General features: G+C 32.3%; 3 protein-coding genes across 5 annotated transcripts; all 3 read right to left on the reverse strand.

The window, feature by feature from the left end:
- Positions 1–398: 398 nt before the first annotated feature.
- LOC112771901 (inositol polyphosphate multikinase beta) lies at positions 399–4,876 on the reverse strand. 2 transcript variants are annotated; one of them, XM_025816739.3, is made up of 4 exons: positions 4,454–4,876; positions 4,095–4,161; positions 3,927–3,996; positions 399–1,559 (listed from the first exon to the last, which is right to left on the reverse strand). In XM_025816739.3, exon 4 carries the CDS (start codon positions 1,553–1,555, stop codon positions 662–664), a length of 894 nt encoding a protein of 297 aa, XP_025672524.1. In that variant the 5' UTR covers positions 1,556–1,559; positions 3,927–3,996; positions 4,095–4,161; positions 4,454–4,876; the 3' UTR covers positions 399–661. The 2 variants fall into 2 exon arrangements, with proteins under 2 accessions (XP_025672524.1, XP_025672525.1); XM_025816740.3 differs by having other exon boundaries at positions 4,095–4,166.
- A 6,538-nt stretch (positions 4,877–11,414) lies between these two features.
- Positions 11,415–16,055, reverse strand: LOC112769416 (uncharacterized). Its single transcript, XM_025813938.3, has 5 exons — positions 15,633–16,055; positions 14,649–14,790; positions 13,138–13,364; positions 12,550–12,807; positions 11,415–11,917 (listed from the first exon to the last, which is right to left on the reverse strand). Exons 1-5 carry the CDS (start codon positions 15,672–15,674, stop codon positions 11,612–11,614), a joined length of 975 nt encoding a protein of 324 aa, XP_025669723.1. The 5' UTR covers positions 15,675–16,055; the 3' UTR covers positions 11,415–11,611.
- A 4,051-nt stretch (positions 16,056–20,106) lies between these two features.
- LOC112769417 (uncharacterized) lies at positions 20,107–25,654 on the reverse strand. Of its 2 annotated transcripts, none has more exons than XM_025813939.3 (5): positions 25,392–25,654; positions 24,910–25,051; positions 23,058–23,284; positions 21,674–21,931; positions 20,107–20,626 (listed from the first exon to the last, which is right to left on the reverse strand). In XM_025813939.3, the coding sequence occupies exons 1-5, from the start codon at positions 25,584–25,586 to the stop codon at positions 20,321–20,323; spliced, it is 1,128 nt and encodes a 375-aa protein (XP_025669724.1). In that variant the 5' UTR covers positions 25,587–25,654; the 3' UTR covers positions 20,107–20,320. The 2 variants fall into 2 exon arrangements, with proteins under 2 accessions (XP_025669724.1, XP_072080359.1); XM_072224258.1 differs by having other exon boundaries at positions 20,107–20,894; positions 25,392–25,631.
- Positions 25,655–26,603: the final 949 nt, after the last annotated feature.

The following is a 26,603-nucleotide window of genomic DNA, read 5'->3' on the forward strand; positions in this document are numbered from 1 at the left end:
ATTCTCAACACACTAACAGGAAAACTTTGGCTCTTTAGTCTCTCTTTAGCAAATTATTAAACAAACATAAAGCCTAAAAAAACCCAACTTTCTTAATTAACCATTTAAGGTATTACTCTTATTTGTCAATATGATAAATCATTTTTTTTTCTAATTAAAAACGGATAATAATGAGTGGTGAATTAGGTAAAACTTGGTGCAGAGATACATTGAGCAAATCTAAAGATGAGATGAAATGAGAGATGTTCAATCTGAAGAAAATATACATCTCACAATTTCATCTTTAAATTTGCCAACCACATCATAAACCAAGTTCAACTTGATGCATAGTAGTAACATTGTCCTAATAAGTATAGCTCAAAAAGTATCTTAACAAAAATCTAAATAGTACAACAATATTTGAAAGATAATTAGATTTCTTCATCTCATCTGACAAAGACAACTGATGCTTGAATTAATTAGCAGGAAATTTGAGTTCATATGCACCATCTGCCACATGATATGCAACATAGTAACATTGACTTGCAAGAAATATAATGCGGAGAATATAGGATAACAGAGGCAGTGTAGAAAGTAATGCTAGTACTTTACTTGATTTGACTGTCAACAAAGTCAGAATTTGTTTGGAAATCCCAAAATTGTCCCTGGAAGCAAAGCAGTCTCAGTGTTCATCTTTAGAACAGTAATTGTTACAAATGCCGTTTTCAACAGGTGCCTCCAATACATCTGAAATGAACTTAATTAAAGAACAAAGCCCTCCCAAGAAGTTGTGATCAATGGCACCTTTTGCATCCGCCACATGTGCAAAGTCAACAAGTTTAACAACAGCACCTGAACTACTACTTCCTTTCATCAGAGATTCCCTTTCATATACCACGAGGACAGAACAAGAATAGAAATGAAAAATAGTTTGAACCTCAAACCATTTCTTAAGTTCCAGTAGCTGTTCCAAAATTCCAGAAGGTCCACCAAAAACCTTGGACGCAAAAGAACAATCTGGGTGTATGTTATCATTTGAAGCCACGTTGGAAGAAACAAACCTACTCAATACCAATTTGGCGTCGTTGGCAGCTAGGTTTTGAAGAAACTTCCTACCCGGCTGCCAGACCGATGCATCTTTGGAGGAGGTCACTAACTTCAATCCTGATATTCTAAAACCCAATGTCAGACTAGAGGATTCTCTATCCTTTTTTAAACACTTTTCAATGTAGGACTCAGAAGCTTGAGGATCCCAAGTCCTAGAACCAATTTTGATGTCCATTACAGATGGGCTCTGGTAACTGGAGACAACATCTTCCAAAACAAGATGGGGTTGTAAGCCAGAGCCATCAGATGCATTGATAGCCTTAGTACCACGAAAAATGGGGAAGTATCTGCGAATGTTGTCAGGGACCCTGGGATCAGAAGACAGGGAGGTATAAAATGCAATTTCTTTGGAACCACGTTCATCATTTTGAAGAGGCTTATAGAAGTTTCCAGAATCGTCTATTAGGGGGCCAAGGATACCATCTTTGGCTTGATGACCAGCAACTTGGTGCTCTGGGATCTTAAACATTTTCCTGTTGATAATGGTAACAAACCTCAGATACAATCACAAAATATTAACATGCGATTTCTAAACAGCAGTTGTTTTATAAACAAAGTTCTCATTATGGCACAACCCTAGACAATGAGAGTGGGACCAGAAAACCCCACCATCTTAAAAATCCCATAGGGACATGGGGTAGAGTTAGCAACAACAAAGTATTGTTCATTAGGTAGCATGATGATCATTTATATATATAAATAAATAGAAACCATAAACTTGGTAAATCTCAAATTAATCAATATAACAACGTATGAAATGGGCCGACACTTTCCCATCCCATCCCAAGCATGCTAATGCAAGTTTGTCCATCAAAATGACAGAGAACAGAAGCATCAAAATACTGTTTATTGATGCAGTTCACTAGCAAGTGCAATCAGCATCAACGATAGCTAGTATTCAATTATCCTTAATTCCTTAGTCCCAAGATCTTTGAGAATATCAAGGCTGTAATATACAGTTGCCTTGGAAAAAACTAACAAAAATCAAGCTTAGCATAGGGTGCAAGGAAGAGGAAGCAAACATGTACAACTTGGAGGAGAATATATTTGGGAACATGACAAAGTGCTTAAAGCAAATCCTTCTGTTGCTGGGGACTGATAAAAATATTATTCCCCAGATGCTAGAAGTTTGCTTTATCATTTCTGTTTTTGTTTTTGTTCTAGTTTCTCTAGATACTGAGAATAAGAGCACTTGTATTCAGGAACTCCCCTTGAACTGTCTCAATATTTATACAGAGAATAATTTTCATGTATGATAGACATTTAGTTTCTGAAAATAGTCTTCAATGCCTTTAAGAAAGAAGCTTTATTAGAGAAACTAGTTTTCATAGAGGCATTAAAGCATGAAATGCTTGCCATTTTATTATTAAAATGGGAATAAAAAGGGAGGAAACACAGAGAAACACAAAATGAGACATCTTAATATATGTAAATTTGAGAAACATAAAAGAAACAAATATGATTAGAAATGAATAATTGCAGAACACACACACACAATGAGACCTCTTATATATTTTGAGAGGGGGTTGGGGGGGAGGGGGGGGGGGATGCAATAAGATTAGAAACGAAAAACTACAGATAGTACGATTTAGATGCATAGCGAATGGGAAAAAAATTAAAAAGGGTGGAAAAAATATAAAATATACAGAGAAAACAATGTAAAGAGGGGTTCAATATCATCAGCCTTGTTAACAAGTAGACCATGTTAACCATTATCCATACTTTTTTCTTTTTAATATATTCTGGTAGTAAAACTGAGGCAAAGTGAATGTAAGTCACTCACTCACTCTCAAGTAATACTTGATAGAAGCGGGGATTTAAGTCAATAAGTTCCTAATATACATACAAACAAACTCAATCTTACACACAAAGTATCCTTGTAACCATGGTAGTTTAAGGAAACAACATCCAATAAAAAAAGCAAGCCACCATGTACTGGTGTTTGAATCTGATGCACACAAGCCAAGGAGATAACATTACATCAAAACATGAATCAGTGGAAAAGTATATTATTATTATCACAAGTCATGACTCTATTTGAAAATACCAAACTATGCAAGAAGCAAACATCAATGTAAAGCAAATTATGCAGGCAGGCATGTCAAATGTTACTACTGAGGATGATATGATAAAAGAAAAATGAGGCATCACATAGATCCTTCAAAATGAATAACTTCAGAAACAATAAATTTCTAAAACTAACTAGCCTCAAATCTTAAGCAAAACCTTTCTAAAATGTCAGACTTGTTTTTCACTTATTTATTTTGTGATAATCCAACTAATTCATTATATTCTTGTACCAAACTTGTCATAACACAGGAGCTTCACATTGTTTTGGTTACTATTTCTTACTTAAAAAAGATAGAAACATATATCTTTTGGTACACTTAAAAGAAAGAATTTTACTCTATCCATGCATTAGTTAGAACAGACTGCTACATACTAATCGTTCAATTTATCAATTAATAACAAAAATACCGAACAAAAATTTTCTGACAATTTTTTCAATAACCAAACTAATAAATAAATTAGTGGCATCAGAATGAATGAAGAGTGATCTTCAAGTTCTTTCCAAGCTACAGCATTTTCGCTGTAACACCTTTATCACATGGTATTCAGGAAATAAAGATTTCAGGTTTATACAGCATAATATGCAGCACAAGCTTCAATTGTGAAGCACAAAACCCTAATTTTGAAATGTTTCTTTTCTAGCCATCCTTTGAGCTTATACATAAGATTCGTTAATTAAAATCTTCCCAGAAGAAACCACAAAAACACATTAATCTTTCTCCTTTTCTGTTAGAAACCCACATTAGGGAAAGTATATAGACAAAACTCACCTTAAAATTAAGAGAGACAGATCCCCAAGTGACTATCTCTGTGAATTTTAGAAAAAATCTAAGCAGAAATCTGCAAATAAATAAATAAATAAACAAACACACTGAAATCAGCTTACCAGAAAATAAAAAATAGAAAGTTTCAAAACCTGAGCTACTTAACCCAATTACCTGAATCAGAAGGCTCTTTAGCACATTGCCTTAGAAGATTTGTTGACGGAGGTTGCAATGTTGAATACTTCTCTTCGTTGAAAACACAAAAGCGGATCATAGTTAATGATTGTATCGTATTGCTATCATTTATCAAGTAACAAGCATTTGAATCTAAGATCATAGTCCAATATGCAGCGATTTATAAAGTTAGGAGCTACATGCATTTTGTTTTTCCTTTTCTTCTTTTTCGATTATTTTCTGATTTACGCGTAGAAATGCAAGAAAAAACAATGCTAGTAATGAGTGCCTGAATGTTAATGCAAAAAGAGAAAAAGAAAGATCGCAGAGGTAATGAAGATTAAGTAGAAAGTGATTACGGCGAAAATTGCAGAGGGAGAAAGTCCTCCGTCATAGAGAAACTAAGAATGAGAATGACAACGTGACTGTGAAAGGTGCGAGATGCGTCGGTATAAAGCCAAAAGCCGAAAACACGCCAAGGGCAAAATGGGGATTTCACGCATCAACCTTTTGTTATTTGGTCTGAGTCAAACGTTTGACTCTCAATTTTATAATTTAGAATATGAACACCACTCTTTTGCTTTGCGTCGCAAAAAGAGAGAGAACCTCAACGGTCAACAACTGTTGCGTAGAAAAAAGAAAAGTGTTAGTTGAATTGAGATGGAGGATATCGAGGGGAACACACATGTCTGTATGCCAAATTCCATTTTAATTTAAAGCCTTTCCGTCAAGATTAGCAACCAATTGACAAGTAATAATGGTTCTCCTGAAACAGAGGCTGATGGGTTGCTGGCAACACTCAACGACGACGAGCTGGTGGTCGGCGGCGGCAACGGGCTGGTGGCAAGGAGGTGAGAGAAACAGAGAGACCCGGAGATCCGGTGAGAGACGACGCGACGGTGAGAGCTTCCAAACCCGAAGCCGTGAGTGGTGGTGAGTGCTTCCAAAGAAACACTTTACTTCATAATAATTTGAGAGAATACCCAATCCGCCCTCTTCCAATTTTTTTTTTGGTGACTCGATTTTTTTTGGTGACTTGCCCTCTTCCATTTTTGTGAGTAATTACTAATTACCCAAATAATTAGTCTCCAAAATTTTAAAATCGAACATTTTAGTTTCTAAGAGAAACTAATACACAAATTAATTTTTAAGATTTTACTCCAGTAGATAAGTCAGTCCCAATTCATTTTTCAGCAAAATAATTACCCAAATCAATATCTAAAGATTTTAAAAATAGACATTTTAGTCCTCAAAAAAAATTAATGTACAAATCAATTCTCAACGTTTTTTTCTATTAGACATAACAGTCCTCCGTCTAAAAATAAAATAAAATAAAATAATAATAATAATTATTAACCATACAATAATACGGTACTATATTTTTTTGTATTTTTTAGACAAAAATAATAATAAATTTATTCATCAGATTCTCATATATATATATTCACTCAATAATAATAATAATAAAATTATTAGAGATTATTTTACAAAAAATACCATTTGATATTTTTGTATTTAATATAATTAAAAAATATGCTATGTAAAAAAAATATGTTTATATTAAAAAATATGTATTAAAAAAAATATTTTAATTTGAATTTATATTAAATACAATATTTTTTTAATACAAACATATTTTTTAAAATAGTATATCTTTTAATTATATTAAATACAAAAAATATCAAATGATTTTAATCTTAAATTTTTTAAAATAATCTCTAATAATTTTATTAATTATTATTATTATTATTATTATTATTATTATTATTATTATTGAGTGACTATATATATATAATGAATAAATTTATTATTATTTTTATCTAAAAAATACAAAAAATTATGGTACAATATTATTCTATAATAATAATAATAATAATAATAATAATAATAATAATAATAATAATAATCAATAAAATTATTAGAGATTCTTTTACAAAAAATTCAAGGTTGAAATCATTTAATATTTTTGTATTTAATATAATCAAAAATGTACTATTTTAAAAAATATATTTGTATTAAAAAAATATGTATTTAATATAAATCCAAATTAAAATATTTTCTTTTAATTCATATTTTTTAATACAAATATATATTTTTTTTAAATAGGACATCTTTTGATTATATTAAATACAAAAATATCAAATAGTACCTTGAATTTCTTGTAAAATAATCTCTAATAATTTTATTATTATTATTATTATTATTATTATTATTATTATTATTATTATTATTATTATTATTATTAGGGGTGGTAAAACGGGTTGAACACGTCGGGCCGATCCGCTAAACCCGCTAAAAAGGCGGTCGGACTAGGAATTGGAGCCCGCCAAATTAAAAAAATCCACCAAACCCGCACCGCCAAATTGGCGGATTTTGGTGGCCGGGCCGAAGATTTTTATTTTTCTTTTTTTTATTAAATAAAAGAGTTATTACTGTTATAAAATTAATAATTATAGAATTTTCAAACACTTTTTTTTGTTTTTATTTTTATTCTTCTTTTAGTTATTAACTTTATTTATTTTATTTTACAATTTCGTATGTTTTCTCAAATTATGTGACTTATTTTTTAAAATAAAGATGATTCTATTGACAAATATTATTTTGAACAATTTTATTGAAATTAAAAATTGAAAAAAATATAGTGAAAAAAAATTATATTATAATTTGACTATTTTGTATTTGTATTTAATTTTTTAATTATTTTTTGTTAATTTTAATGAATTTTATTTTTCAAAAAAAAAAGAGTCAAGCAGGCTAGCCCGCCGACCCGCCAATCCGCCATAAAGTGGGGCGGACTAGCATTTTGAACTCATCTTAGTTGGTGGGGCGGGCCGATCCGCCCCGCTTATAGGGCGGACCTAGGCAGGGTGGGGAGGGTTGGGGCGGGCCGGCCCACTTTGCCACCCCTTATTATTATTATTATTATTATTATTATTATTATTATTATTATTATTATTATTGAGTGAATATATATATATAAGAATTTAATGAATAAATTTATCATTATTTTTGTCCAAAAAATACAAAAAACATAGTACAATATTATTGTACAATTAATAATAATAATTTTATTTTATTTTATTTTTAGACGGAGGACTATTATGTCTAACAGAGAGAAACGTTGGAGATTGATTTGTACATTAGTTTTTCTTGGGGACTAAAATGTCTGTTTTTAAAATCGTTGGGGACTGATCTGGATAATTATTCTACCGAAAAATGAACTGTGGACTGATTTGTCTGCTGGAGTAAAACCTTGGGGATTGATCTGTGTATTAATTTTTCTTGGAGACTAGAATGTCCGATTCTAAAATCCTTGGGGACTGATTTGGGTAATTACTCAATTTTTTTTAATGATTACAAGACTTTTAAAAAAAAATTATTTTTGGCTTTTGATATTTAATTTTATAAGATTGATTAATTTCTGTATCAATGATCTCTTTTTAAAATATATTTATATGACACATTAATTATTAATATATTTTTTATTTAATTTTTAAAAATAAAAATAATTTAAAAATTATTAATATTTTTTAGTTTACTTTCACATAATAAATTTAATTAATGTATTTAAAAAATGTAATGAAAAAAAAAAAACTAAACGGCATTAATAATCATTTTTAAAAAACAATGAAATTCTTAACAAAAAAAAAATTGTTAATTCTAATTCTTAATAAATAAATCAACAGTTTAATATGTCATGTAGGATTATTCCATTAATACCAATAGAAAATATTGACAAAAAATCAGTCTCATACAAATAAAAATCAAAGATAAAAAAAATATTTTTGTTGAGAATTTGATTATCTTTTAAAATAATTATCAGGCCTCTTTTTTCTCCAATAATTCATAATATGTATTTTTTTTTCACTTAATACTCAATAGTTGATTTGGATCTTCTAAATTTTGAATTTTTACTTTAGATGGTAAAGTATAATCTCTTACCTTTAAATGATTTCTCTCTCATATTTTTTCTTAGTCCCACCTATAAAATAAATAATGAGACATCACACTTTACCTTCTAAAATAAAATTTAAAATTTAAAAGATCTAAATCCCTGATAGTGGTAAGATGGGCATCTCCTATGCCATGGCAGTGGCCAATGGGAGCGCACGTGAGGAAGGAACACTGGAACAGGGGTGTGCATGAACAGGCCGTTGGATTGATTACTTGATTGGATTCGGATCCATTTTTAATATTTTATTAGATCTATTTTAAGAATAATTCGACTCTAAATCAATCTGAAATAAGTTAAGATATATGGAATCAATATTTATATAAAATATAGAGTATATACCTATTTTGGTCCTCAAAGAATTTTATAGCAGACACTTTAGTCCCTAACTAAAATTAATTACTCGATTAGTCTCTAACAATTAACTTCGTCAGTCACTTAGGCTGCGTTTGGTTCATGTATAGACTGAGACATAGACACAAATATATAAACATTGAAGACAGACACAATGAGACTAACAATTAACTCTGTCAGTCACTTAGGCTGCGTTTGGTTCATGTATAGATTGAGACATAGACACAAATATATAGACATTGAAGACATAGACACAATGAGACACAAAATTTTTAAGTTGTTTGGTAATTAAATACAGAGACACAACAATGAATTACAATCATATAAAAATTTCAATATTACCCTTATCACAAATACCACCATCCTATTTTTTTTTCCATTACTATCTAAACTACCACCACCACCACTTCTCTATTACCATTAATAACTCTTAAATTAATCAAAAAATTTAATCAAAATAGAACAACACAGATATAATAAATATTAATCAAAATTTAATTAAATAAAAAATTAAATATATAATTTTTTCTGAAAAAAAAAAAGAAAATCAAGGGAGGAGATGAAGTTGAAAACAGGGGTGGAAATAGAAAGACAGATCTAACAGGGTGCAAAGGTTGAAGCATTTTTTGCAGAGGTAGCACACTGATTCTGGCTGAAGTGGCTGCATCGGCAGTTCTGCAATTCCAAAAAGTAGCAGTGGTGATTTTGGCAACGCTAACGACAATGGTAGTTCAGGCATAGGCGAAGAGAAGAGTTCTGCGATTCTAGGAGAGGAGCGGTAGCAGATCTTGAAAAGACACGAATAGTTCGATTTGTTAAACTGGGAGAGGAAGCAGTGGCAACTATGATAGAGGCAGTGGTAGGATGGTAGCGATGGCTTTGCGATTTTGAGAGAGGCAGCGGCAGCTGTTCCGGTAGAGGAGGCGGCAACGGTTTTGGAGGAGGAGCGGCAACGATTTGGCAGATGAGCGAGAATAATTCTTGTAGAGGCATAGATTCAGAAAGATGAAATGGTTTGGAAGAGAAGAAAGATGAAGAAGATGACGGTGTAGAAGTGAGAAAGGGATAAAGTAAGGAAGAAGGTAGATTTAGAAATTTTCTAAATTGACTAAGGATAAAATTGTCCAACATTTTATTATGAATCTGTGTCCACCTTTAAAAATCCGTGTCTCATACTTTTGAAGAGACACAAATTACATGTCTCTAGTGTGTAAGTGTGTGTAACTGTGTCCTTCATAAACTTATGTCTTATAAAATAGACGCGGTACGCGTACCACCGTGTCCATGTCATTGGTAGACAAGGACAGCAAACAAATGCTGCCTTAGGTCCTTTATTCTGTCAACTCTAACGGAGGACAAAATAGTCCCTGACAACTCTAATAGGGGACAAAATGGTCCCTAATCTCATTTGTTCGGAAACGACACTGTTCGCTCCCAATTTCCATCATATCTCGCATAACACTAACAGTCTAACATTGTAACTTCAAGCTACACAATGCATACTCTATAACTTTAATGTTCATAAGGAAAAAAATCCTCAACTTATTCTCAACCAATTCATACTCAGGAAACTAGTGACTATGTCTCTCAACTACTTATCGTCTTCGATGGATCCTATGAATCTAGACAGCAAGTCTGATTTGTTAAGACTCGTCGTCGTTGTTGTCATATCCCTCCTCCTCTGCTCTATCATCTCCATGACACCACATTATCCACCACTCTGATCGCTTCCTTCAGCTTCTTCTTCGAACCAATGTTCAGTAATCGCTTTAGTTTTCATATGAGCGGCAACGGCGACATTGCTCGTTCTACTGATAGCTTAGATGCGAGGTTGAAGCTGTCTGCCAACTTGGACTCTGGGAAAGAAGGAATGAAGCACTCGGTATCTATTTCAAATGAGAATTTGCATATGATGTCGAAGGAGAATCTTCTCATGATGTCCTAATGTCCAACAATCTATATTACTTGCCGGAGAGTGGAGAAAGGCGTGCCCTTGGGGTAGTTGTGGAACTTGGTCTTGAGGATGTCGTGGACGTTGTCGGGGTTGGAGGTGATGTTATCGAAGACGTGGAAGTAGATGCTTCTGGTGGGTGAAGTGCAAAGGAGGTGGATGTACCAGTCACAAAGATTTAGGAAGCGTGTTGTCCATGACATGTTGAGGTAGGTGCGACACGTGTGGTAATTACACCATGGCTTAATCTTGGAGCTAAAGAGGGGGAAGAAAAAGATGGAAAAAAAGATTGTGAAGGTGAAGAAGGAGAGTATGAATATTAGGATTATGCGAGATATGATAAAAATTAGGGAAGAACAGTGTCGTTTTCGAATAAAGGATCAGGGATCATGGATCATTTTGTCCCCTGTTAGAGTTGTCAAGGATCATTTTGTCTTCTGTTAGAGTTGACGGAGTCAAGGACCTAAGTGACTGACAGAATTAATTATTAGGGACCAATCGAATAATTAATTTTAGTTGGGGACTAAAGTGTCTGGTTTAAAATTCTTTGAAGACCAAAATAGGTATATACTCTAAAATATAATTAGTACATATTTTTGAAAATTTATGTACTAAATAAAACATAATTTTTAAAACTTAAATTTAATAAATATTATATAAATGTATGTAAAAAATAAATTATTTTAAAAATAAAATGATATTTATAATATAAAACATTAATTAAAAATAAAAAAACATATATAAAATCTATATTTTAGTTTTAGAATATAACTTCTGGTCGACTTCAGTCAACTCGAAGCATAGTTTAAATTCAATACGGAAATGACACCAAATTAAAAATGAGAAACTCAAATTAATTTCGGTTGATCAAGTGATTAATTCACTTATTTGTTTAAACAAATGTCCATTACTAAACAAATGTCCATTACTCAAATCTTGCTTTGTATATATAACAATTATTTGACAAACAACAAATTCTTAAATTAAATTATGATACGAGACCAATTTGTCTTTAACCGGCCGGTTCAGACGGTACAAAACAAAAAAAATTGACAAATTTAAATCCGATAAAATATACTTTCGTTAAAATGGTAAGCAACTCAATATCACTTAAGTAACGTCCAAAATTTATACAGATCTGACTATTTACATATACACAATCACATTACTGGTACTTTATATGTAAAGAAATATAATCTTCCAAATGCTGCATTTATTACAGTAAATTGATGTTTAGAATCTACTTGCAAACATTAGAACTCATGGTATCAACACAATAGAACCTGAGGTCTTCCTACTCTCAATGTCTTCATGCGCTTTTGCTGCCTCAGACAAAGGGTAAGTATGGTTAACCCGCACCTTCAAGACACCGGAAGAAACCTTGGCGAACACCTCTGCGGCAGCCTCCAATAGCTCGTCACGAGTAACGACGTAATGCATTAGGGTGGGCCTTGTCAAGAACGGTGCTTTTGTAGCCAGGGAAGCCAATGGAACTGGATCAGGTCTACCTGATGACTGCCCAAAACTTATCATGTAACCTCTAAGCTTCAAGCATTCTAAAGATCCCTGGTTTATAGTATCGGAAAGTTTAGTCATTTACATGCTGATTAAAGAACAAAAAATCAAGAGTTGATTATAAAATTATGTACCAAACAAATAATTTATAATGTAAATGTTCATTATTTATTGTACTGTACTTAACATTATATAGTGGTTAAATGTGGAAAATTCTTAATGAATTTAATGTAATCAGTCGTGAAATATAATTATGAATCCATACCTAAATTAGACATAAGGTGGCTTTCATCAATATGATCTTGGAATTTATTTGAAGATTTGGCATAATAATCACTACATACTTGATATCTAGGATCTCCTTGTTATTTGTTAAATTTAAAAAAATAAAAATAAAAATGGATGATTTGATGCATTAATCTACTGCCATTTCTGGATAATCAATGATCAAAAAAGAAAGAATACAAAGTAATAAACTCCTAATGAAATTAATGGCTTTGATCGTTTTCGTTTGTCACTGTCACTTTGTGGTACATCCTTGGATCCTTGGATACAAAATCCAAGGATGTACAAGGAGGGAAAAAAAAAGAAGAGAGGGAAGGATTGCAATATAACGTAATTCTATCTCTCTCGTACTCAACCATCTAATTTTGAAATTTCAATATAGCACAGAATAGGTTTACCTGAAATGTATCTTTTCCTACAGAATCATAGACTACTTCAACTCCGTTGCCTGATGTTATCTCGTTGACACGAGCAACAAAATCCTCTTCTGTATAGATTATAACATGATGACAACCATCCTCCCTAGCTTGGGCCGCTTTCACTTTATTGGATACGGTTCCAATAACAGTTGCACCGAGAGCATTAGCCCACTGGCATAACAAAGATCCAACTCCACCAGCTGCTGCATGAACGAGAATCGTGTGACCAGGCTCTACCTGTAAACTGATTTATATTAGTCTGTGTTTATCACCATGCTGAAGCAAAATTAAAAATGTGTTGGTTTTAGGATGAAGCTTGATTTTAGTACTTAATAGATAACATAGTCAGCTATCATATTCCCTCTAGTTTTCAAGACTGCATATGCCTCCATTACTTTATTTGAAGAACATTACACTAACTCCCTTATTCATAAAATCATTTCTTTTAAGAATAAAAAAAATATATAAAATGACTACATTAACTTATTTATTCTATTTCTATTTTTCTAATATGAAAACAAACAAGATTTCCTTCAGATGTAATGACAACCCGATATAGAAACACACCTTGAAACAATGTCGAATCAGAAAAAGAGTTGTCATGCCCTTTGACATGACGGATGCCCCAATAGCTGGGTCAATTGAAGGAGGGATAGGGACTACTTTTTCTGCAGGTAGAATTTGCTCTTCAGCATACGAGCCTAACGGTCGAGCTGCATAACCTACCAGATCTCCAACCTTTGCACTAGTGACTCCAGCACCGACAGCTACGACAACCCCAACAGCCTCCACACCTGCCACATTAAATAGGAAAATGATGCCTCGGAGTTCAACACAGCTTTCAGTTAAATGTTGGAAATTAGAAACTTATCATAAATGCATATATTGCTATTGAAATTCTTTAGCTCCAAAAACAGATTGGAGGAGAAAGAGTAGTTAATGATTTCAAATTGGATAGTTGGTAAATGTAATGTCGCGCTAAAACAAAAGCACCCCAAAAGTAGTCATCCTGCTGGGTTCGACGGCTTCAATTTTGGTATTATTATTAAAAGTCAATTTATAAATAAAAGAATATTTGATAGGACAAAATACAGAACACGGAATGACCATCACTGTCCATGCAGGAGAGGAGGTTCATGTGTTTTTTCCCTTTTTCTTTTCACTATTTTAGTGATAAGCTCAATAGAAAAGTAAAAGAAAATAAGCACAGGGAACAATTGAGTAACATATATGTGACAAGCTAGTTATATGGCTGTATTTATAATACAATCATATTAGTAAATCCCCTAGAAGAATAACACTAACCATATCAACTCAAAGAGTTTATGGTTAGAAAGATTCAGCCATGAGGGTTTTTCCAAAATGTATAGACTCGGCATTCCCAAATTGCTTAGACCTAATAGAGTGTATAGTAGTGTTAGCATAGACTTGCTTGTACAGGATTCTATAGCATTAGTGTATGGTATCCAGAATCAACATCCAGCATTGGACAGGAAGTGTTCAAAATCCTTAGCCTTCTGACAAGGGAACAAACCACAGCATAGTAGACCAAGAATTTAAGGATTAAGTTTTGTTTTTCCTTTCTTTCTGTTGTCAATGGGTAACTCACTTTTTAACCTTAAAAGGGAACGAAAGTGAGGGAAAAAAAAAAAAAAGAGAGAACATAAAGACCCAACCTAGAACAGAAGGAACCTAAAGAAACCCACAAAACAAAACCTCCAACACTCACCATCATTACAACAATGTTTACCAATACCTCAAAAAACACAGTACTAGAAAATATCATAATAAAAAGTTAAAAACCTGCTAGAATCATGCCACCACCTACAAATAACAAGCCTCCAACAAAAAAGCCCATTTAGCAAAACACGCTTATATATCACTCAGCACTCAAATGCAAATAACTCCAATATATAGCAAGAGTCCTCGCTTGATTGAATTCATTATTATAGAATATTTTTCATTCCGTAAAACATGCTCGTTAGAAAATTTGTCATTGAAGATGTGTGCATTGCGCTACAACAGAAAAAATATCACCACATAGAATAATTTGGTAGAAGTAAATCAAATTAACTAACCCGGAGTATAGGGGAAAGAAGGGGCTTCATAAACTCCTGTGCGAAAGTAGACATCAACAAAGTTAACCCCAATTGCTTTGTGTTTCACATGAACCTCACCTTCTTTAAGCTCTCCAATTTCCACATCCTCCCACTTCAGAACCTGTCATCAATCGGTAACAACAAAAGTACTTAACAGAACCATGAAACAAACCTCAGAAGCACCATCCTAATCTTCAATAATTCAACAATTCATAATCAAGATTAAATATGACGAATTTCAATCTATTTGTGCATGATTTGCATTAAGGAATCATAGAAACAAAAAGCATCACTTTTTTGAGAGCGAGTTTGAGATAATGATATAAGCATCCTGTGGTCAACTGTTTGCCCTTAAGTGGATGATTCATGGCAAAGGGATTGGTCAATGTGTTCGGCCATGGATACCCATGGAAACCACTCGACAAGAAAACAAACAAACACAATATATGCTTTGATATGATATATTAAGACCATCTTTGGGAACCTATAAAATAGTTAAAAAATTTCTTATAAGTGTATATAATATTTTGAAGCTTATGATTATAAGCAAAAGCAAATTATACTACTTAGAATCAGCTTCTTCATACATTTCAAACACAATAGTTATCATAAAATCACTTGTCATCCCAAACATAAATTGACTGTCACATAATCGATTATTATAAAAGCGTGATCATACAAATAAGAATTATCCAAATAAGTTTAATTTTTCAGTGTTACCAATCACACCCTAAAATTGAGTAAACCTAACTAAACTGCAAGACTTAGATTTAACCTACTTGATTGAGCTGATTCTAAACCAAAGGACGCATGTTCATAGTCGATAATCATAATTCATAAATCATAATGTCATTATTTAAAAAGTAACTGAAGATAATAATTGTATCATGAGATTTTAAGTAATAAAATGAGTTAATGATTGTAAAGTAGATAAAATGAAAACAAGAATTAAGAGAGAGAGACCTGAGGGGCACCAATTTGATGAACTCTGATAGCTTTGACCATGTTAATTTGATGATGAGAACGAAGCTAGAGGTTGTTGTGAGAGAGTTCATTGATGGAGTGTGTGTTATTTTTCTTTTGACCATTTGTGGTTCAGAGTCTCTGTTGAGTGTTGATGGCAAATTCAAAGTTGAAAGGGAGTGAAAGTGAAGCGTTGTTGCCTGTTGGCAAATGACGAGGGTACATGCAACAACCTTCTTTCTGTACGGCTACAAAAGAAGTTCTTGCAGAAGCGGAAGGTAAAGGAAATATCTCAACTTCTCAACTTCTGGAATTTAAATTAATTTATTTTGTTAGCACTAAAGTTTATTTATCGGATATTTCAATCAGTTTGCTTCTAGTCAATGGGTTGACCGGATTCAAACTCTCACATTTGTTGTGAACAATTGAAATGATTACTTAATCAACCCAACTTAATTGGAGAAAAAAAGTTTAAATTAATATCAGTTCTCTTTATTATTTATATATCTTAGTTGTGTCATAATAATTAAAATAAATAAATAAAATTACGCACCAAAGATTTATAAATACAAAAGTATATTTTAAAGATTTTTTTTATAAACAAAATTATTACACTATTAATAAAGATTTGATATTTACGATTTTCTGTGTACATTTTTATCGATTGAAAATAATTTTTGAGATATTACTTTGATTGATATTTATTAATCTAAATATATATTTTTGTCTATTCTAAATTCTTTCATATGTATTTTGGTTTACAATAACGCTCAACATCCATATAAAAAACTTATCCAAGTCATCCAAACACTTTTTCTTTAACACGTCTTCTCCCTCTCCCAAAATTACGTGAAATATACGCGCGTCCCCCTCTCTCTCCTATCAACGTAACAGATTTACGTAAATTTTTTCTTCAACGTAAACATTCCTCTTCTTCTTCTCTTCTTCAACGTTAACGATTTGCATTGTAAGTTTCAGATCTGCAATTGTTGCTTATCGTTCTTTTTCTTTTTTCTTCTCTTCTGCTTGTTGTTCTTCTCTGTTGCTCGTCCTTCTTCTTCTTATTCTTCTTCTTTTTCTTCTTCGATTTTGTGGATTTATCTTTTTCGTTTTCAGATTTCAATATTCTATCAAAACAATGAATGATTCAACTTCAAATCAGTTGAATGAGAGCGTTTTAGATTATTCTTCTGAAATGAACCAAGCAGACAAGGTTCGGATTTTTTTTTAATCGAATTGAATGGAATGCAATTGCTAAATTAAATTGAATGTACGCATGTATTCTGAATTGAATTAAATTGATAATCTCTCAATTGTAGACACAGGTGTTTTGAATTTATATAATGGATAATGTTTCGTTCAATTAGTACTATACAATTGTTTCACCATAATAACGTGTTCGGTTCATTCCGCAGAAAGTTGTTTGAATTTGATTTTATATAATGGATAATGTTTCGTTCATTTAACACTATACAATTGTTTCACCTTAATAATGTGTTCGGTTCATTATGCAGAAAACTGTTTGAATTTGAATTTATATAATGGATAATGTTCCATTCATTTAGTACTATACCATTATTTCACCATAATAACATGTTCGGTTCATTTTGCAGACCAGGTGTGTTGTGGATGAACGATTTGTCACAAAGGTCAGGATGATTTTCAAGACACTAGAAGAAGTCGAAAAGTTCTACAAAAATTATTCCAAAGATTTCAGGAGTTTTTGAAACTGAATACTGATAGCAATATTTTTTTAAAATTATCTCTCTGCTATATTGATATATGCATTTTTTCGATTCACCCTGTGTAGTAATTTCAGTTCATTTATTTTTTGGGGCTCTTAATATTTGATAAATATCCTGATTCCATTCACTGTCAACCTGGAACAAAAAAAGCAGCTAGACAATTCCAATAGATATATATTAACATCTCAGACCAACAGGACAAGGACTAATCCATCTTGAATTAGATATATACATTAACATTAAATTTCTAATAACATTTACATTAATATTCACTTATATACATTGTTTGGTTTTTTAAACAAGTTAAACAAAATAGTGTTAATTACAACCAGTCAAACAAAGTATATCCTATTTACTATCTATATTCCCATATGTGAATTTACAATAAGGGCTGGAGAGGACAACAAATGGCTTTGGGAGTCTCATTTCTTCAGATGTCCGAATCACTTGGTCTCTGATTTTGTTCAGTTTGTGCAACAGAATATTTGGATCATATTCAAGCCTGAAGCCAAAATAGTTTGGTCAATACTTCACTCAATACACCGACAAGCACAATCATGCATATTTTAATCAAGTGAATCAAAATGGCCAACCAACTGAATCGAACACCATTCATGTGCCGAATAAAATGTGATAAATATTCAATCATCAAGAAAAATTTTTCTGCATGCAAAAGAACTCAACTGAACATATAACAATCAGGTAAATCAAATGACAAACACCAGTGAACCGAACATCAATCATGTGCTGAATAAAACGTGATAAACATTCAATCATCAAGTAAATCATTTCTGCATGCAAAATGACTCAACTAAACACACTAATAATCAAATGAATTAAAATAACCAACTCCACTGAACTAAATTTCATTGATGTTCTGAATAAAACTTGATAAACATTCAATCAGTAAGAAAAATATTTCTGCATGCAAAAGAACTCAACTGAACACACTAACAATCAGATGAATCAAATAACAAACACCAGTGAACCGAACACCAATCATGTGCTGAATAAAACGTGATAAACATTCAATTATCAAGTAAATCATTTCTGCATGCAAAAGGACTCAACTAAATACACTAACAATCAAATGAATAAAAATAAACAACTCCACTGAACAGAAAGAAAATAAGAACACATTTCCATTCCTATGCCCTAGTTACGCCAAAAAAATAAAATCAGATTAAGTCAATCTACTAAACGAAATAACTCAATTCAGTAAACCTAAAATGCAACTAAAAGAAATGCGAGATTGCAAGATTTTAAATGAACAAGAGTTTTTATCATACCTTTCGCGGTCTTTTTTCTTGTTTTCGTTTGTGCTTTCTTCTTCCTTTTGAAATCTTCTCGCGATTCTTCTCCAGTAACGGTTTCGGCAGAGAACATGAGTGAAGTTTGAGAGAAATTTGAACTTCTCCAGTAGCGGTTTCAATGTTGAAGAGTGAACGTTGTTTCATATTCAAGAATGAATATGTTAACATTTTGTGCGTTTGGGCCCGTGGAGTCACGTAATGAGATTGGATTTTTTTGGTATTGCACCGGCTTGAATAGACTTGGATGAAAAATTATATGGATGTGTAGCATGACTGTTGTCTGATAACTAATAAGTATATAGTACCTTAAAAAATAAAACAAATTCAATCTAGTTTTAGTGCTTGTTTGGACGCCATTAAATCGATAAAAAGAATTTTTTTTTTTTAGTGTGTTTGACAAATTTCTAATAGTAAAAGTAAAAATATTAGAAAAATAAAAAAATTTTGAGAAGTTATAATTTACATCTTTTTTTAAAAGATATTTTTTTCTTAAAAAAAGATGTTTTTCATGTAATAAATGAACAAAAAAATACTTTTATCTTATTTTATCCAAACACAAGTGATAGATAAAAAGATCTTTTTACATGAGATATCCAAACATAAAATTACTTTTACTTTTATAAAAGATCTTTTAAGAAAATATCATTTAAAAGAATATCTTTTTTGAGAATGGCGCCTAAACAGACCCTTACTTAAAATTAACATTTTTTTTATTTTGTACTTCCATATATATATAATTTTCAAATAATATTAATATATTTTATTCGATTATAAAAAATAAATTACAAAATAATATAAATAATATTATAAATTTCTCTATTTTTTAGTAATTATACATCCAAATTCCAAACACAATTTTAACTACTATCCAAGTGACAATCAATCACTCAAAATCATATTGAAAATAAAATATCCAAACACAAATTATATTAATACTAATTCAATTTTAATCAAAATTAATTTTACAAATGTACAGTAATACCAACATTCATAATTGCAAACATTAATTCAAAGTTTCAAACACTTGTAAATTGTAATGTTCACTTTTTTAATATAAAAAAATACCAAATTAATTAAAAATAACATGCTGATTTCAAGACTCAAACCCCGGAGAGAGAAGGAAAGAGAGAGACAGAGAGAGAAGAGAGAGGGAGGGGAGGGGGGGGGAAGAGGAATACACCAAAAGGAATCATGAGACATGAATTAAAACTTAAAAGTGAGAAATATTGGTGACTAATATTTTTTTCCTTACATTTGTCTTGTATTTATTTATTTATTTTTTTTTGTCCGACATTTGTCTTGTATTTGAATTACACTAACTCTAATTTTTTCCTACTAAAAATTTGGCCCCCTAGCATTCCCATTACAATTTACTGAATTTAGTGAAGCGACAAAATACGAGAACAAAGAAACGTGTGAACCAGAAAGAGCGTCACATAACTCTAATCTTCAGAGAATGATAACAAAATTATTCTTTTAATCATATAACAACCTGACGAATACCATACCAAACATTATCTACATGTTACAATCTATAACCCGTTTCCATTCAAAGAGAAATAAAAAAGACAGAACAAGAACCAGGTGCTTAGAAGTTAGAACATTTATTACATACAAACTGATAGCATCATCAAGGTATCAACACAATAGACCCTGAGGTCTTCCTATTCTCAAGATCTTCATGTGCTTTTGCAGCCTCAGACAAAGGGTAAGTATGGTTAACTCGCACCTTCAACACACCAGAAGCAACATTAGTAAACACCTCTCCAGCAGACTCCAATAGCTCGTCACGAGTGACATTGTATTGCATTAGACTTGGCCTTGTCAAGAACAAGGATTTCGCAGCCAGGGTAGACAATGGAACGGGATCGGGAGTACCTGATGACTGCCCGAAATTTACCAAGTAGCCTCGAAGTTTTAAACACGCCAAAGATCCCTAGCAAAAAATATAAATTAGTAAATAATAAAAAAAAAAGAGCTGAAAAAATAGCATACCACCTAAAGGACTTCTTCTCTCATTACATTCACAGTTTCTTGAAAAATAGAAAGAAACATTACTGACACAAATATACTAAACCATGGTTCAATGTTTAAATTAAAAATTGGAAAAAAATGTAATTAACTCTCCTAAAATTTAGCTCATGTGCACCTTAGGCCTTAAACTTTCAAAATACGCAATTCAACACTTGGGAGTTGTCCATACACTGCAAAACAAGGTCTTCCAAAATTATTCTCCCATTGAGGCGTTATGTTTTCTGTAAAAAACATACTATTGGAAGAAAAGTTCGCACAAAAGTTTTGAAAGTTTAAATTATTAGGGGCACATGAGCAAAAGTTAAAGGTTGTTAATTGCATTTTTCCCTTAAAATGTCTCATAACAAAAAGGTTCATCGTGCAGAAATCAGTAGAACATTATACCAAGCATGTTGTTAAATTCCATCAATAGTATACTAATATGAGAGTAGTTCAATCTGTAAATCAAAACCGTGGCATATATTCTTTTTCTGTGTTCAACCGTTAAAGGGTCCTTATTAGAACAATTATTGAATATAAAACTTTATCTGCCTTCATATTATTGTGTCTACGAATTCACAGAAACACAATGCTGATAGGATGCAGAACAATGAGTTCATTCCTAATTTGAAAAGAAAGGCACTTTTCTTTAATAAGATCCAGGAAGTCATCCATATTAAGAACATGCACTGTTAGAGTTCTGTATCTACAATCCTACTTGGTGCTTGTTGATGGTTTAGTTAGAAATGATCATCAAAGGTCAACTGAACCCCAAAATCTAGTTGCATTCCTAGAAACTCAGCCATCATAACAGAAAAAATTTCGTGCAGAAATAGAAAAGGTGCAACTGTGATGCTGATGATATCATCATGCAAAATACAAGATTAACAGTTAAGTCTTTCTACTCAAAATTACGCAGCATTTTGATATTAAAGTTCACTTGGATACGATTGCATAGAATGAGAATTACCTGAAAAGTATCCTTTCCTACTGAATCATAAACTACTTCGACTCCATTTCCAGATGTAATTTCGTTGACTCGAGCAACAAAATCCTCTTCCGTATAGATTATAGTATGATGGCAGCCATCCTCCTTGGCTTGAGCTGCCTTCTCTTTACTAGATACAGTTCCAATAACCGTTGCGCCAAGTGCATTTGCCCACTGGCACAATAGGGATCCAACTCCACCAGCTGCTGCTTGTACAAGGACAGTATGACCAGGTTCAACCTATGAAGTTACATGTATTGGTTTCTGTTTATCATCAACATGGGGAACAAAGAACAGAATTTTAAGGCAAAGCATAGAACTCAAGAAATATTATAGTCAACGACGGTAATAGCAAAATTCTTGCTTCTGTTATAAATTACAACAAATTTTCTTTTGTGCTTTACTTCAAGTATATACTGGATGAGGTATATCTTTCTGCAGTAGCACCTTCAATTGAATTCGCAATGAGATTATCACCCAGAAGAGGAATATCCTAATTTGATAACCATCACTAAAGACTTGTAGCATTCTCTCTTTTTCAGGCACATCTTGCCAGGTATCAATCCTCAGTATCGTTGAGTAGAAATCCCTCTTGTATGCTTTTAGATTGGCAAACATGATATTCCAATACGGAAATTACTACCAAATAGAGGCCAACATCTAATAATCTTATTTGATAAAACTTGCTTGTCTCAAAATCTACTATTAAATCATTTCAACTTGACAAAGTAATTAAGCATTTCAATAATTTTTTTTAAAAAAAGGAAAATTCTAGACAGCCGGAAAATTTCTGATGAACTCTTGGATCAATCAGTGATATTAATCTCTTGGAGCAATGAGGCTCTACCACTTCATCCCATTCAATCTGACAATTTCTGATGGAGTAATAATGTTCATTTTTTCTTTTTCTGACTTATTGCATCTATAGGTTGACAATATAAACAAATCATTAAGGATACCAAACTTCCCTTAAAATGCACATACAAATGTCGGAAGATCAATTATCTGAAAACTGAAATATGCATATAATTCCTCTAAAGTCACAACAAATCTCATGAATTCTTTTATATTTTAAAGATGTAGAAACACAATCTGGTGAAACTGTGGAGCTTGACTATGTTTAGAATATATTAAGAATCTCTTCAATATTTATCTCAGATAATGGATATATTTCTAACATGGAATCAACTAGCTTCTCCCTAAGAAAACAATCTTAGGGAGTGTCTTACTAGTTTCGTGATGTTCTCTAATTTGTGATTTTAAAAATTAGGAGTATAAAAAGCCAATTGTATCAGTGTTCCAAGAAAAATAACAAAATCAAATGAAAACAAAAAAAGAGAGATAAATACAAGTTATAAAAGCCTACCTTGAAACAACGGCGAACCAAGAACTGAGCTGTCATGCCCTTCAGCATGATGGATGCCCCAACAACTGGGTCAATTGAGGAGGGTACAGGAACTACTTTGTCAGCAGGAAGAATCTGCTCTTCAGCATATGAGCCCATTGGTTGACCTGCATACGCAACAAGATCTCCAACCTTCCTACCAGTGAGTCCAGAACCAACAGCTGTGACAACCCCAACAGCTTCCATACCTGAACACATTAAAAGTAAAAGTAATCAACATATGATACTTTCTGCATCAAATATTTGACATATTAGGATTTGTATATTTGCAATTTGCTTATCCTGCTGGTTTTCTTTTCCTTCCTTTCAAGTTTTACACTGCTTTCCTATATTAAATTCTCAATGGAAGAGGTTCAAATCAGAGAATGGCAATTCATTAATTAAAGGGATCACCAATAGAGAATAAGAATACTACATAACTTAGAAAAAGAGAAGATTTTGAGTACAAGATGCACAATTATATTCTTTAGAAAAAGGAAAAATACGAGGAGTAAAAATAAACAAGAAAATTCTTATGGCAAATTGATAGATGTCATTTATTATAGGCGATAAGGAGTCATTACTACCTCTCCCGTTACCATCAAAATTAAATGTCATACATAAACTCCAAATTCCCAAAATGAAGACACACTGTTAACTAGCACACACACACACCAGCATAAGTTAGATATAAATCTTTACACCATTTAATAACCTTTTACTAAATAATTTTTGCAAGGCACACCATTCGTTTAATGGTTTATGGTTGTATAGTTAAAAATTATATAATCTTAAAAGCTGTTCACAGTATAATCATATGGCCTTTGATCACTGCAAACTCTTGCTGCCTCCACAGCCAGAGAATTTTGCCATCAAGCTTGATAGATGCCAGATAATTGGAGTGAATCTTGCCTGAAGGATTTAAGAGATTCAACGGCAAGTTTGCAGCAGATTGAGGATACGATTGTCAAGTGATTTGAACAGCAGATGCATCAGGATATAGTATACCCAAGGGAAATTTGAAGCTCTAGATTCCTCGTCAGAAGTTAGGTTTCAGAGAGAACATGTAGGAAAGTGAAGGAAAAGGTTGAGGGAATTTGAGATTAAAAGAAACTGACATTTCTCTACTTGTGTAATGAATCTGATCTTTTGCATTCTGAAAAGGATCATACACTAGGATCTAACCACAGAAACAGGATCGACACAACCGCAATTGAAAACCAGTGGTCAGTTATCCACAGATTCTACGGATAATAGATGGTGAAGCAGGTCTTCATAACTGACTGAAATACTCTTTAAAAGATACCAGTGCAATACAATACATCCTTAATTTTGAAGAATCCATGTATCATAGCCATCAACAAAATCTAGAATATTACTTCGTTGACATCCAATCATTTCCTAGTGTTCTTTGCGGTAATAAGTAGGAGGAAATCTAATGTTCCAGTATGTAAAATAGAAAGAATACAATGTACAATTTTTGTTATAACTTATAACTAATAAAACATTTTAGTTAAATATTAATTCTACCTGATCCCAGTAAAGGAACCAATTGCAAGTTAATCATTGAAAACCTCATCCCCTTCTATGTTGAAACTACCAAGTACTAACCACTAAGAACTAAAACAAGCTAAATAATCCACAGCTTGGATTGCTGCATGGAGTAATTGAACACTAGAACAAACAAGTCTTCAGGTCACTGCTCAGTAATGGCATTACAGAACCGAAACAATTTTTCTCTACCTCTTCTTTTCATTTTCTTTTTTTATTTTTGGCATTGGCATAAATGTTTCATGAGAGATCAATTGATAAGAGGTAAATAAACTCCAAAAACCTGGGGTGAAAGGCAATGAGGGGGCTTTATAAACTCCTTTCCGAAAGTAGACATCGATAAAATTAAGGCCAATGGCTTTGTTCGTCACGCGCACCTCGCCTTCTTTTGGCTCTCCGATTTCCACATCCTCCCACTTCAGAACCTGTTATCAAATTTGCAACCACAGAAATAGGTCACATGATAATGAAGCAAACCACAGACCACAGAAGCAGCACATCTCTAATCTCAAATAAATTTAACAATAAATCGAATATATCGAAAAATAAAAATTTGTTTAAAAAAAATGCAAGAGTGAATAGTAACACTACTGAATCATAGAGACGGTAACATTACGTAACTAAAGTGGCGAATATACAACACAAATTTGAAATCAGAACAGTAGTAAAAGGAAAAGCATACTAAAATTATGAAAACGGAAAATTCAGGTTCCAATTGAAAAGAAAAAGTAAAATGAGGTCGCTTTGATAGTTCATAATCATAACCTGAGGACCACCGAGTTCATGAACTCTGATAGCTTTGACCATGTTTGATGAGAAAGAAGCTTTAGCAATAAGAGGTTTTTGGGTTGGTGAAAGTGGAAGGGTGAAGAAGGGGAATGAAAGAGTTGAATTTGAAGAGGTTGAGAAACAGAAAGGGGGGTTCTGCAGTGTGACTTGTATTAGCCTTGAAAATAACATGTTTCCTTTCTCTCCCAATAATTGCCAAATTGCCCAACCAGGGGTTTTTGTTTCTCAAAAATACAATCATATTATTTTATATTTTATCTTCAGTAAATAATTTAATTTTTATATATTCTGTGAAATAGTTTATATTTATATGATTGAATATTTTTTTATATAGAGAACCTCACATAAAGTCCAGAAAAAATAGACAAAAACTATTTTAAAAAATAAAATAATTATATAAATTATTTTATGCCGTTAATATATCAAAATTAAATTTTTTGTATATTAAAAACAGGGCAAAAAACCCAAATAAACCAAGGAGCATTTGAAATTACCTAAATCCGCCAAATCAAAAATCTTCACCTGTATCCACCAGGACCAATTATTATGTAATTCGAATCAATAAGATTCGAATTATGATATCAAGTAATTCGAATTGATTTAATTCGAATTGTGTACATGCAACGACTTAAAGTAATTCGAATCAATATGATTCGAATTACTATGAACGTAAGAATATATAGGTAATTCGAAACAACTTGTTTCGATATATATATGTAGAATTCGAGTCTTATTAATTCGAATTACTAGGTTATTTTGTGTTTCAACATAATTCGAAACAACTTGTTTCGAATTATAACTTAAGAATTCGAGTTTACTTAGTTCGAATTACTAGGTTAGGTTGTGATAAATCGAAACAACTTGTTTCGAATTATATATATATAGCACGAACCAGGGCTATATATATATGCTGTGAACTCATGATGCTGTGAACAAAGTGGGGAGATGGCTAGTGAGGAGAGTTTCCTAGTGTTGGTACATTATAGAGGGTCGATTAAAAGAAAAACTCGATCCGGCGTGAAGTTCACTGATAAGGATCCACTATGTATTATCGTGACGCCAACAACCACCTACGATGCTCTTGTTAGCTGTGTGCTGGATAAGCTTGGTCTCGAAGGAGTTAAAAGGGTCAAGAAGTTTTTCTACCGCATTCCAACAGCGGTGCTCCATGACACCGTGAAGTTTGAT

Source organism: Arachis hypogaea, chromosome 18 (assembly GCF_003086295.3).
Source record: "Arachis hypogaea cultivar Tifrunner chromosome 18, arahy.Tifrunner.gnm2.J5K5, whole genome shotgun sequence".
In the NCBI taxonomy this organism is placed as follows: Eukaryota; Viridiplantae; Streptophyta; class Magnoliopsida; order Fabales; family Fabaceae; genus Arachis; species Arachis hypogaea.